Below are 14,713 nucleotides of genomic sequence, written 5' to 3'. Positions count from 1 at the left end.
GGGTGATGCTGCCAAAATACGCACTGGATGGCTCGGGAAGACTGCAGGGACATCACATGTTGGGATATCAAATGTCTTTCCAGGACATCTCGTGGGGTTTCTCTGTCTCACTCACAGCTTATTCTGTGCCTCTCTTTCTGTGTTTCTTTTGCACAACAGCTTCTATCTGCTTTGAAATCCTTGCCTCCTGCTCTCTGCATTCCTAACTCTTACTCCCTTTTGTTGTTAACGAAATTCCAAGTCTCTCATTACCCCCACATTCGTCCAAAACATGTCCTCAAGTTTAATTTCAAAAGTATGTTTGGGTGTGAGCTACTGGAAAGTCTGCTTTTGTCCACTTATTAACAATGTTGCAACTTGCAGAAAATAACCTTCGCATTGTAAGAGCCTTTCTCAAAACTCTCCTTGTTCCTAATGCAGAGCACATGATGGATTAAAGGATCCCTGAGAAAAACATGCTGCCCCATAATTCCTTGCAACACACCCAAGCATTTATGTAAGATACACACCCAACTTAATTAACTCAAACACTCCTTTTACCACATTACCATAATGTGGTTTGTCTGCCTTAAAGAGACAAACAAACAACTTGTTTAGGTTTTGAACGCAGCACTGCTTTTATATTGTCCCTTTGGTACAGAATGATAGACTCTTAAATTACAATTCATGAGTGACCCAGTAGTTAATTGTCCAAATGACTATCCATATATATCATTTTAATTTAAATGTATAATCAAAACATATCATATATATTATTCTCAAATGGACCAATCTGCACAATGACTACTTTAACTTTTGGTACTTTAAGTTTATTTTGATGATAGTACTTTTACTTGTGAATGCAGGACTTTTACTTGTACCAGAGTATTCCTACACTCTGGTACTGAGTACTTCTTCCACCTCTGCCTTTAAGAGAACAGGGTTTTGAAGAAGTGGGATATCTACATAGCTTTACGTAAAGGGCCCATGGATGTTATATATTTCCTACGGCACGTAAAGGCGTCCTTATGGCACGCTGAATTGTGAGGGGAAGTTGGACAAGGAACCAGCCAACCACGAGCGAAGGCGTGTCTCGCGGATGGGAATATGAACACGAGAGGCTCAACTGTCATTCGGAGCTCGAGGAGTGCGTGTGGAGGTAAACAACACGAGGCGAGCACTCTGAGCTCCTCGCGGAACAACTGGCAGAGCTGGTGAGTTCTTTTGCTCAAGTACTGCACTTAAGTACAATTGTGAGGTACCTTTTTTGAGTATTACCATGTAATGCTACTTCTACTCCAAAAGGGAAATATATACAATATAGACAAATTATTTAAATAATGTAGCTTACTAAAAGTCATCAGAGCTTTGTTTGTATACAACAGTCAAATGCGACTTAATGCAACAATGTTATCTAGAAATGTCACATATATCATTATAATTATATACACACAATGTTTCTGCACAATGAGTACTTTTACTGTGATACTTTAAGTACAATTACCTGATTGTACTTTTACAAAAGGAGAATGTGAATACTTCTTCCAGCTCTGAGGGTAACTCCTGACGCCCTTTAACTGCCCGTGTACAGTCACAGCTGTTCATTGTGCAGTATCTAAAACTCTTTCTCTGTTCCAGATACCCAGACAGAAGCAACATGTCACATCAGGCGATGAACGGGTTCGGGGGCAAGGTGCTGACCCTGGAGAACATGAACCCCAACGTGAGGAAGGTGGAGTACGCGGTGCGAGGAGCCATCGTGCAGCGCGCCATGCAGATAGAGAAGGAGCTGAAAGAGGTGAAGACTCATGGAGTTTAGCGAGATAAGACACAGAGGTGGGGGTAGGACTATTGTAGCACAACATTGAAATACTCAAGTAAAGTAGCCTACTAGTATCTCAAAAGTGTACTTGAGTAAATGAACATAGTTACTAATATAGGCTACACCACTGTTGATAATGCACAAGGGATTTTTGTATTATTACAGTCGTGCTGGTGAGGGAAGTTTATAGAGCAGTTATTTTTCATTTCCATGATATGACGGGAAAATTGACGCTTGTATGTGGAACATTTGGTTTTATTGTTTGTTATAGTGATTCCCAAATGTTGAGAATTGAAATAACGTGTGTTTGTGGGATAGAAGAAGATGTGAAAAGCGGTTGAACCACCTGGAAATTGACTTAAGCCAAAAGTCTGTTTTTCTTTTGGAAATTAGTTTTACGTGCAAAAACAAGTTATTTCCCTGCTTTTTTTAATCACAAAAATATTATTATTGTATTTTCCCCAAACTCTTTTTTTATCAATCAAACCTTGAGTGGCTCTCAGTGTATTTTGGCACCCATCATTAGCTGTGAAGGAAGACACAAGTTATTTACCATGCTCTTTTTCCTCAATATATATGGCAACAAAATAAAGAGGGAGGAAAGACAAGGCTATAAACCTGACTAATGACATGCGAGCATTTGACAGCTTGTGCTGAGAGAGTGGAGGCAGGAAGTAGATGGTAGTTTTTTAAAAGCCCGTGCATGACAGCTTGTTATGTTCTGCGCAGCACTCCTCATCTCATATTACATCCTGCAGTGGTGATTTAGATCCAGCTTGCATTCCTCAGCACGTTAAACAAGGAGCGACGCAGCCCTCTGTAGTTATGTCCTTTTTATTAGAGGACCTGGAGGAGGGACGAAGTGTTTGCATTTCACTCAGTCCTGAGAGATTCACTGTGTATGGTAGAAGGTTATTACGTAAGATGAGAGGCGACATTCGCTTTCCTCTTTTGTGTCTCTGGGTTTGCTCCCCTCCCTCCTCCTCCTCACTGGGGGGGGGGTCATTGGACAGAGCTGCAGCTGTGAGGCCCCTCAGCGTCACAGGCCTTTCTCTGTGAGGACCTCCAATACAAGCAGCCCAGTTTCTGCTCAAAGTGCTCCAGTTCCTGGGAATCCACTTGTTTAGCCTCCTGTGAAGAAAGGAACAAGGAGCACTGGAGCAGCTAGAAAGCTCTCCTGCAGCACCATCGTTTGCTTACGAATTGTACAGATTTGATTTCAGACATTTGTTACTGTTGCAGCAATAAAAAAGGGAGTTAAATGAAAGTGAAATCCAGGAGTTTTTCTGCGAGGTCAGGAGGGTTTGCATCCGATGTCCAATCAGCTGGCAGTGTGTGTTTCCTGTCAGACCTGTGACTGGAACACTTCTCCTGATGGCTCAGCAGATTTTATGCAAGTGTGTGTTATACGGCTGGTGTGTTGATGACCCTTATTCATCCTTAACCCAGACATCTAGCTAAGCTTTGATCTAAAGTCTGCACTGTCAAGGACAACAGAGCAAGAGACCAGGGAAGAGAACTTTTTAAATTTAGTTGTAATTTGTGTAATCACAAAAGTATTTCTCTTTCTTTATTTTTCTTTGTGTGGAAAAACATTGGCAGGAGTTGCATGTTTCGCATGAGCTAACCTTTCTTAGTATTCTAGCCTGACTGGACACTGTAAGGACAGTTTATCAGGCCTGGTGGCCCTGAGGGTCTCTTGTCTCTCTCTCTCTTGTCTCTCTGGGCTCCGGCCTGTGTAATCAGTGCCTGGCGCAGCGAGGGAGAATCAGTGCTGAGCTCCTCTCTTTCCCCGAGAACAGCAGCGTCTTTGTTGCTCCAGGACTGAAAAGGAAACGTCCAGTTACTCACATTTCAAGCAGGCCCATAAACCCAGAGAACCTGGTGTGCTTTGCTCCCACTGTCATATAAGGTCATAGAAATGCTAACATTGACTTAATCAAACGGAAAGCACTACATGTACCCTTGGACGCCTTTTGCCTGATATTTTATCACGTAATCTCACGGCTTGATTAGTGCTGTGAAGGAAATTGTGCAATCAAATGTGTTATCATTGCTAACCTTAGTTTCTCTGATTAGGTCATCTCTCTGGGAGTGAACCTACTGTGTCTGAGGGGTATCTGTATATCCCATTGTCTTGTAGGGTGAGATGGTTTTGCATACAGTGCCAGAGGGGGTATCAGCTGGCCTCCCAGATAGACGTCTACTTGCAAGTATATGATTTTAAAGCTGCTACGACAGTGCATAGTGAAATGCAAAGTCCAACTATATTTAGAAAAGGGATGCAACCTTTTCGTGGCCAATTGATGTGATAATCATAGGATAGATGAATGGATTTAATCGTTTCCACTATAAAAGGTTGAAAACGGTTCAGCCCAGTTTCTTGAAGATGTCTTTTCATCAGTCCGAAAAACAAGAGATATTCACTTTTAAAATATAAAACAGAAGAAACCTTTGTTTAGAGGCTGAGAACAGCATGTTATAATATGAATGACTTATTTTTAGAATAGAAAATGTCATGTAGTAGCCTAGATGTAAACGTTTGTTTCAGTGTGCAGCTCTGTCTGTAGCTTTGTGTGGGTTTAATAATATGATATGAGTCATTAGTTGGATAACCACTAGGACATGTTTGCACTCACTCACCCGAGACAGGTTTCAACATGTTTTATTAGATATATATTGCAAGGCAATTGTGTAAAAAATTCACAAGAAGTCAAACATTTCTTAATCTAATCCGATTTTCTGTTTCATTATACATTGAGTGTCACATCAGCCTGCAGTCAAATGTAATGACTCTTCATTTAATGACATGATTCTGAATGCACAAACTATGAAGCCATAAAACTCAAGATTATATTGATTTCTATTTAATCCTCATTGCCCAACACTGGTATGAAGAAACATTGGACAATCTATTGTTACATTACGTCATCTGATAAACAGCTGCAGCATGTTGTGGCCCACAGACTTACAGGCACCAAACTAAATGTCCACTTAAGTCAAAGAGATGAATATGAAGGACTCTGATTCGATCCGAGTTGATAGAAGAAGCAAATGGTTCAGACGAGAATGGACATGTAATGAAAAAGAACCAAGCTTGTCACACTATTGGATTAAGGCAGCCGTTCTTGAGTGGAAGCAGAAGGTGTGTGTGTGTGTGTGTGTGTGTGTGTGTGTGTGTGTGTGTGTGTGTGTGTGTGTGTGTGTGTGTGTGTGTGTGTGTGTGTGTGTGTGTGTGTGTGTGTGTGTGTGTGTGTGTGTGTGTGTGTGTGTGTGTGTGTGTGTGTGTGTGTGTGTGTGTGTGTGTGTGTGTGTGTGTGTGTGTGTGTGTGTGTGTGTGTGTGTGTGTGTGTGTGTGTGTGTGTGTGTGTGTGTGTGTGTGTGTGTGTGTGTGTGTGTGTGTGTGTGTGTGTGTGTGTGTGTGTGTGTGTGTGTGTGTGTGTGTGTGTGTGTGTGTCGCTACTTAGAGCCAGAGCTGGGAACAACACACGTGATTATATTAGGATTTCATTTTCCTACCACCAAAGCCCTAAAGAAATGTTCCTCATCGGGATACCTTTTTGAATTTCAAACACAGGAGTTGTAAGAAGGGTGTAAGAAGGGATATGCAAACAACATTTTCTCTCTATTTGACTCTGGGCATAAGAAGGGAATACCTTTCTTTGTTTAGAGAGGTTTTTCTGTCTCCATGCTGCGGCTGGAATCAAGGATCTCACAAAACACATATTTGGCCATAACTGTAATAATGACAATTTCACACAGATGTCTCGTAGGATTAAATTATGACAATTTGAACTGTTATTGACTAGTGGGCGGAGGACGCTGTAATTCCTCATTTGAATTGAAGCCATACAGTCCTCCCTATCCAGATGAATGTCTCCTTCCCTCCCCTCATTAAAGTTTCACACATCCTGTTTGTGAAGCTGTTGCTACATGCAAGAGATAATGGATGTAAAGTATTTATGATATAAGTCAACCTGTTCTAACTTCTTCTCACAGTCCTCATTTTCACCTGCTGTGTTTCCTGTCTTTTGTATTTTCAGGGAGTCAAGAAACCTTTCACAGAAGTCATCAAGGCAAACATTGGTGACGCCCACGCCATGGGTCAGAAACCAATCACATTTTTCAGACAGGTCAGACATCTTTTGAGTGCCTTATATTTTATTTTTTGGTTGTTTTTTCTTTTCTTTAACTGTGTTGATGTATGCACCAAGACAAATGCCTCGTATGTGTAAACCTACTTGTCTATAAACCTGTTTCCTATACTTGCATGTTAAAATGGTCTTACTGGTCAGGTCCTGGCTCTGTGTGCGTACCCTGATCTCCTGGAAGACAACAAGTTTCCAGAGGATGCCAAGCAGAGAGCCCGGCGTATCCTCGGGGCCTGCGGGGGCCACAGTATAGGTCAGACACCCCCCCCTTTCTCCTCGAACCACATCCACCCCTCCTCCATCGCACCCACCTCCATTCGTCTACTCATTAACATTTGTTTGGACGGTGTGTGACTATTCAAACAGGCAGTGAGTGTTCTTTTTAAATCAAAGTTCACTGTCATGCAGAGATGGCACAAGTACACACATCCTTTACTCAAGTAGAAGTACAGATATTAAAAATACTCTGGTAAAAGTAGAAGTACTGACTAAACTTCTTTACTCAAGTAAAAGTAAAGAGGGCTTTGAAATGTACTTCAGTAAAAAGTACCCATAACTAGCAGCTGTTTTAAAGAGTACCTGACCTCCCTTTAGATTAATAGAACACTAATGTCATTGTTAGCTAATGAATGTTTCCATGCTGAACAACGGCAACATGACAACGTTTTCATTGGTCCCTCTTCTTTAGAGAAGACCAGGAAATGATGGATACACGGATCGTGTTCAAATCAATAGGCACGCAATGACTCTAAATAATAATGATCACGCCACCAAACACACATTCAAACTAAAGGAACCAGCCTGTTTGGAAAATGTAAGAAGTAGAAAGTACAGGTATTTGTGTTCAACATGTAAGAAGTAGAAAGTACAGGTATTTGTGTTCAACATGTAAGAAGTAGAAAGTACAGGTATTTGTGTTCAACATGTAAGAAGTAGAAAGTACAGGTATTTGTGTTCAAAATGTAAGAAGTAGAAAGTACAGGTATTTGTGTTCAACATGTAAGAAGTAGAAAGTACAGGTATTTGTGTTCAACATGTAAGAAGTAGAAAGTACAGGTATTTGAGTTCAACATGTAAGAAGTAGAAAGTACAGGTATTTGTGTTCAACATGTAAGAAGTAGAAAGTACAGGTATTTGTGTTCAAAATGTAAGAAGTAGAAAGTACAGGTATTTGAGTTCAACATGTAAGAAGTAGAAAGTACAGGTATTTGTGTTCAACATGTAAGAAGTAGAAAGTACAGGTATTTGTGTTCAACATGTAAGAAGTAGAAAGTACAGGTATTTGAGTTCAACATGTAAGAAGTAGAAAGTACAGGTATTTGTGTTCAAAATGTAAGAAGTAGAAAGTACAGGTATTTGTGTTCAAAATGTAAGAAGTAGAAAGTACAGGTATTTGTGTTCAAAATGTAAGAAGTAGAAAGTACAGGTATTTGTGTTCAAAATGTAAGAAGTAGAAAGTACAGGTATTTGTGTTCAAAATGTAAGAAGTAGAAAGTACAGGTATTTGTGTTCAACATGTAAGAAGTCAAAGTAAAAAGTCGTCAGAAAAATAAGTAGTGGAGTAAAGTACTGATACCAGAAAAATGTACTTAAGTACAGTAACGATGTATTTGTACTCCACTACTTCCCACCTCAGGGGCCTACAGTGCGAGCCAGGGCATCGAGTGCATCCGTCAGGACGTGTCGCGCTACATCGAGAAGAGAGACGGTGGGATCCCCTCCAACCCCGACAACATCTACCTCTCCACCGGGGCCAGCGACGCCATCGTGGTACACGTTACACCGTTTATTACTGACTCACTGTAGGCCATCAGTTCATCTGTTGCCTTACCCCTGCACATGTGACACACTCTGGGTATAATTGCCCCGTGAGTCTCTTCTTTATTTAACTCCTGTTGATCATACACTCTGCTGCACTTTGCACATCCTCCACCCACAGACCTTTGCCACTGAGGATGCAGCTTTTTCCAGTTTTATGCAACTAAATCAGGATCAAGGATTTTGTGGAGTGGGGTTAAATGAGGTCCGTATTCAGTGTAGTAGATAGAGTGGATTGAGGTTTGCACGCCTTATTTGGCATATTTGTACCTGCAGGAAGCTCATAGGGGTTTCCAATTTGATTTGACTTTGGGTTTAAGGGACTTGTTTATTTTTTTCCAGAACTGACGGTTATGCTATTTAGATTGGTGAAGATTAACAAATCATCGGACAAATGCCATTTACTTTTAAAAACAGGCGTAATGTTATTTATAATATATCCACCAAAGGGTAATTTACAACAGTCTGCAAAGAGACACTAGCTTCTAATTTAAAATGTTCCACTTATTGATTACATAACAAGGCGAAAGTTAACATATTTCTGCATTTTACTTGCACTATTGTGTCCCTTGCATCATTCTCTTGCACTACTTTATTACTTTGTATGTCTTAAGTGTGTTGCACTGTAGGAGGAGCCTTGATTTTAATTGCCAAAACTAAGCTTTCACAGCCAAATGCACCTAAAGGCAACACTTTTAATAATAATAAAAAGTGTGCATATAACAATAAAGCCTCTGTATCTTAAATCTTTTAATACACTGAGTGACTACAGATATACAACCCCACCTCAAAAACTCCAACTATTCCAAAACTACTGCACCACGAGATATGCTGTTGCCCGCAGTATTAAAATGTTACATATTGGCCTCAATGTAGGTGTGTTTATTCTGCTGCTGTAAAGTAGATCTGCGGATGTTCAGTGAGTTATATGTAACTGTCTGGGTGCCAAATCATCATACATCAACCTTCATTATTAAATACTTGACATGCTTTTCTCTGTTAGTTAGATAGGTAGATAGATAGATGGATAGATAGATAGATAGATGGATGGATAGATAGATAGATGGATGGATAGATAGATAGATGGATGGATGGATAGATAGATGGATGGATAGATGGATGGATGGATAGATAGATAGATAGATAGATGGATAGATAGATGGATAGATAGATGGATAGATAGATGGATAGATAGATAGATAGATAGATAGATGGATGGATAGATAGATAGATGGATGGATAGATAGATGGATGGATGGATGGATAGATAGATGGATGGATGGATGGATAGATAGATAGATAGATAGATAGATGGATAGATAGATAGATAGATGGATGGATAGATAGATAGATGGATGGATAGATAGATGGATAGATAGATAGGTACTTTATCCCAATTTGGGAAATGTTTGCATTGCAGCAGCATAAAAAACACAAGGCAATGTACATAAGAGAAATTAGGACACAGAAATAAGTAACTTGTATTTCCACATGTATATATATTTTTACTTGATTTCCACATGTATATACATTTTTTATATATTTCTTTACTCCTACCACCTCAAGTCTTATCCTTTTCTCTTGTCCCCTCATCTCCTTCCTCTCTCCACCCCCTGACCCCAGACCATGCTGAAGCTGCTGGTCTGTGGTGAGGGTCCCGACCGTACAGGAGTGATGATCTCCATCCCTCAGTACCCGCTGTACTCGGCCGCGCTGGCAGACCTGGCTGCCGTGCAGATCAACTACTACCTGGACGAGGACAGGTGTTGGGGTCTGGACGTGGCGGAGCTGAAAAGAGCCTTGAGCGCCGCCCGGACGCACTGCAACCCCCGCGTCATCTGCATCATCAACCCCGGGAACCCCACTGGTAGGAGTACAGGTTTTTTTAAAGGTCCCCTATTATACTGTTTTTCATCAATATAGTATAGGTCTCAGATATATACAGAACATGTCTCTGAAGTGTTTGGCTCCAAACACCAAACAGATCATTGCAGCATCCCATAATCCCCTCTGTTTCAGCCCTGATTCTCTGTCTGTTAATTTAGATGAAAATAAGGAGCCCCTCCCCACGCCCCTCTGAGAGAGATTTGGTTAAAAAGAACTCAATGTTGCTCTAGGAGGAGATTCAGGTGATAAGGGGGGGGGGGTTACCTTGGTTGCTGATTGGCTAATGGTTACACAAGCCAAAACATCGTTATGACATCACTAAGTGGCCTCAATCTGATCAGCTCATTTTCAGACAGGTTTTTATAGAAATGGATCAGGACAAAAAGAGAGAGAATCTTTGTTCCTGAAACTTTCAGAGTCTCTTTACACAGAGGGGACACATGTTGATGTAGAAGAGACATGAAGAAGAGGGGACACATGTTGATGTAGAAGAGACATGAAGAAGAGGGGACACATGTTGATGTAGAAGAGACATGAAGAAGAGACATGAAGAAGAGGGGACACATGTTGATGTAGAAGAGACATGAAGAAGAGGGGACACATGTTGATGTAGAAGAGACATGAAGAAGAGGGGACACATGTTGATGTAGAAGAGACATGAAGAAGAGGGGACACATGTTGATGTAGAAGAGACATGAAGAAGAGGGGACACATGTTGATGTAGAAGAGACATGAAGAAGAGGGGACACATGTTGATGTAGAAGAGACATGAAGAAGAGGGGACACATGTTGATGGAGAAGAGACATGAAGAAGAGGGGACACATGTTGATGTAGAGGAGACATGAAGAAGAGGGGACACATGTTGATGTAGAAGACACATGAAGAAGAGGGGACACATGTTGATGTAGAAGAGACATGAAGAAGAGGGGACACATGTTGATGTAGAAGAGACATGAAGAAGAGGGGACACATGTTGATGTAGAAGAGACATGAAGAAGAGGGGACACATGTTGATGTAGAAGAGACATGAAGAAGAGGGGACACGTGTTGATGTAGAAGAGACATGAAGAAGAGGGGACACGTGTTGATGTAGAAGAGACATGAAGAAGAGGGGACACGTGTTGATGAAGAAGAGGGGACATGTGTTGATGTAGAAGAGACATGAAGAAGAAGGGACACGTGTTGATGTAGAAGAGACATGAAGAAGAAGGGACACGTGTTGATGTAGAAGAGACATGAAGAAGAGGGGACACGTGTTGATGTAGAAGAGACATGAAGAAGAGGGGACATGTGTTGATGTAGAAGAGACATGAAAAAGTGGATTTTGCATAATAAGTCCCCTTTAAATGAAATGGTTATGTGCACGCCCAGCTTTCTTGTAACTCTGCTCGTCCTGTGTGATAGGTCAGGTCCAGAGCAGGCAGTGCATTGAAGATGTCATCCGATTTGCCAAAGAGGAGCATCTCTTCCTCATGGCTGACGAAGTAATGTCATTTCCTCAATTCAGAAGTTCACTTCCTGTTTCTTCATCCTAAAATAATATTTGAGCCTTACAATGTACCATTTGTACATTAATTATGCACCCAGTGTCACAAGAGGTGACCCAAGTGTCAGAATTAAAGAATGAATTTAGCCTTAAAAGTTATCATTTGCATAGTAAATGATTAAAATATTTAATAACCTTCCTTTTTTTTTTTTTTATGAAAATGGTACCATATATTTTGTGACGAACCCTGTCTAACTTATTAGCTTTAGTATGTTTTTTTACTTGTAACAATTTCCCCTGAGCCCCTTAAGGCAGTGGTTCTCAAACTTTTTCTGTCAGGCCCCCCCTTTGGAGAAAAAAAAAAGTCGGGCCCCCCCAACACAAATAGTCACGTAATGGGTCAAGTTAGTTTTTCAAAACCATTTTTCCCCCTGGTCTATCGCGCCCCCCCTGTCATGCCTCTGCGCCCCCCCCCCCCACGAGAAACACTGCCTTAAGGTAACACAGAACCAGATCAGAAATATTGTATTTGTCCCACGGCGACTTTAATGTACAGGGTTACAACAGCAAAAGTACAGTGAGGATTAAAAGGCAAAAGTAAAATGGGATATTAAATAAAGAGGTTAATACAAATGAAAAACAATTAATTGCTCATCCATGGTAAAAAATCTGATTATACTGTACTGGATAACGGTGTGTTTTAACTAATCTGCTGTCCCTCTCCAGGTGTACCAGGACAACGTGTACGCAGAGGACTGCAAGTTCCACTCCTTTAAGAAAGTGCTGTTTGAGATGGGACCAGAGTTCTCCAGCACCGTGGAGATGGCCTCCTTCCACTCCACCTCCAAATGCTACATGGGAGAGTGAGTACACGCACGCACGCAATTACGCAATTCAGTTGATGTATTAATACATACATATATACATTTAGAATAAGGGCACTGAAGCAATTTTGTATCTCATTTATTATTATTAAAAGTGTTGCCTATAGGTACATTTGGCTGCTTTGACGCCTGCATTTCCCTACATGGATCAGTCAAGGTTTATCTTATCTTCCCTTTTATCACATGCTTAATAAAACACACAGACCTAAGCTCCCGCTGTTGACGTTCACTAAGAGTTTACTTTGTGTTTTCCTCTGTTTCCTCTGGTCAGGTGTGGGTTTCGCGGCGGCTACATGGAGGTGATCAACATGGACCCTGAGGTGAAGGCCCAGCTCACAAAGCTGGTGTCGGTGCGTCTGTGCCCCCCCGTCACCGGCCAGGCTCTCCTGGAGCTGGTGGTGAACCCCCCCCAGCCCGACGAGCCCTCCTACAGCACCTTTATGAAGGTAGGAACAACTCACAACACAAACAAACAGTTATAAACACCACCGCATATAATGCCTGCTGTTCTCACATGGCCCTGAATAAGGAAATAATCAGCTTCAAATGGTGGCATGTTCTGAAAAAACGTTAGATATATATATATCTATATAGTATTTTGGGGTGATTGTGGAGTAAAAAAATATTGAAAAAGGAAGGAAGAAAAAAAAGATATAGTATAAACATAATGTATGTCGAAAAAATGACATTTCCAATTTTTCGACATACGATATGTCTTGTTTTTCCCTTCTTTCATCATACGATATCATGCCCTATTTTTACATGGTATACTATGCCTTATTTCGACATAAAATGCTATGTCGTTTTTTTCGACTTACTATACTGTTTAGATTTTTTCGACATAGTATAATATTTAAAAAAGTAAAAAAAAAATAGTATATTTCGATATACTACAATATAACGTGTTTGCTTGTGCTTCCTCCTCAGGAGCGGACAGAGGTTCTTGCAGCGTTAGCAGAGAAGGCGGGGCTAACGGAGAAGACCTTCAACACAGTGCCAGGTATCATCTGTAACCCTGTGCAGGGGGCCATGTACACCTTCCCCCGCATCACTCTGCCGCAGAGGGCTATCGACACAGCTAAGGTATGCACTGCACACTAACGTCATCTCACCTGGATTCACTCATCGATGTTAAAGGGGACCTTTTATGCAAAATGTACTTTTTTATGTCTTTTATACATAAATGTGTGTCAGGGAACTCACAAAGTGTCAGAAAATAAAACCCTCTCTCTTTTCCTCCGTACCCAAATCTCTAAAAATGGGGGAACAACGGAGCTGATCCAGATTTGCGTCCGATATGACGTAATATCTGAAATGTGGACCCACGGCCCTATCAGAAACAATGCCCGACGTCTTTTGGACGTAATATGGTCTTTGTTTACATTAGCAAGCATCGCTAACACTCAGAGCTAACCTGTACTGGAGAGAGTATGTGAGAAAAAAAGGAAATAAAGAAACTCACCTTGTGGTAAACCCACGAGAGAAAAAGCGTTTGAGCTCCATACTGTTTCAGAAATAATCCTTGATGTGGTTTGGAACATGATGGCGTTTAATCACGGCAGAATTTAACTGAGTATCTGCCGGGTAATTCTGAGCAGATACCCCCAAAGGACCCAAATCAGCGTTTCTCTAACAGGGCTGGAATAGAGGGATGTCTAAAATGCATGATCTGTTTGGTATTTTGAGCAAAACATATCAGACATGTTTTTATATATCTGAGACCCATAATATATGCCTAAAAATTGCATAATAGGAGACCTTTAAATACATTTTGATGTGTGTCCGTCCCCAGGAGGAAGGCCTGGCTCCAGACATGTTGTACTGCATGAGGCTGCTGGAGGAGGAGGGCATCTGCCTCGTGCCAGGGAGTGGATTTGGCCAGAGAGAGGGAACCTTTCACTTCAGGTTAGTCCCGCTTCTTTATATGGATCAAATGTAAAAAAAGGTTAATTAGTCTCATCCACTAAATCTGTAGTGCTATTAAACCATATCTCCCTTCCTGCTGTTTCACCAGGATGACCATCTTGCCTCCCACTGAGAAGCTGAAGGTCGTGCTGCAGAAAATCCGGGACTTTCACGTGCGTTTCACAAAACAGTTTTCCTAACGAGCGTCTCAGCAGAAGACCCAATCAGTGCCAGTTTAAAGTGCCTTTGTGTGGAAGGAGCCGTCTTACAGCTCGAGGCTATATTACACTACATCTGATTTTTACAGATATTTTCACTGTTTTGCATCAGTGAAAAACGTCTTTGCTGCTTCCTTGTTTATACAGCTAGTACGGTTTAGATGTCCTATGTACAGCTGTAACTATTTTCACTAAATTATGCACTTTCACAAAAATCTACCCGGCCAGGTTTGTATTGCTCAGAACGATGTTAGAATGCTGATTCTATGTCATTTAAAGAGTATTAGTTCAGATGCTTTTACAAATGAATTTCTCTCCTGCCAAGACCCATAGCAAAACTAGCTGGATGTATTATTCAATGACATGTTGTTAATTAACTGACCTGACTAACTTTAGAGGATGAACCATATTACTGATCACTGCAAGAGCTATCCATGAATTTAAAGCCCGTCTCAGATTGTAGAAATTTGTTTTTACTAATATTAAAATTGTTTTTACCTGTTATTAAAACCTTTTAATCTGCATTGTTCACTTGTGTTGATTTACACTTGAAAAAAGAAAT

The 14,713-nt window shown here is 40.9% G+C and overlaps 1 protein-coding gene across 1 annotated transcript; it reads left to right on the top strand.

The window, feature by feature from the left end:
* The first annotated feature begins 1,102 nt into the window (after positions 1–1,102).
* Positions 1,103–14,673, top strand: si:ch211-217a12.1 (alanine aminotransferase 2-like). Its single transcript, XM_034132415.1, has 12 exons — positions 1,103–1,193; positions 1,618–1,777; positions 5,845–5,934; positions 6,097–6,205; positions 7,589–7,722; positions 9,394–9,637; positions 11,063–11,142; positions 11,871–12,007; positions 12,300–12,474; positions 12,956–13,111; positions 13,821–13,933; positions 14,043–14,673. Exons 2-12 carry the CDS (start codon positions 1,637–1,639, stop codon positions 14,131–14,133), a joined length of 1,470 nt encoding a protein of 489 aa, XP_033988306.1. The 5' UTR covers positions 1,103–1,193; positions 1,618–1,636; the 3' UTR covers positions 14,134–14,673.
* The last annotated feature ends 40 nt before the right edge of the window (positions 14,674–14,713 follow it).

The sequence above is a fragment of the Trematomus bernacchii genome, unplaced genomic scaffold (assembly GCF_902827165.1).
Source record: "Trematomus bernacchii unplaced genomic scaffold, fTreBer1.1, whole genome shotgun sequence".
In the NCBI taxonomy this organism is placed as follows: domain Eukaryota; kingdom Metazoa; phylum Chordata; class Actinopteri; order Perciformes; family Nototheniidae; genus Trematomus; species Trematomus bernacchii.
This window is presented reverse-complemented; position numbering and strand designations above follow the sequence as displayed.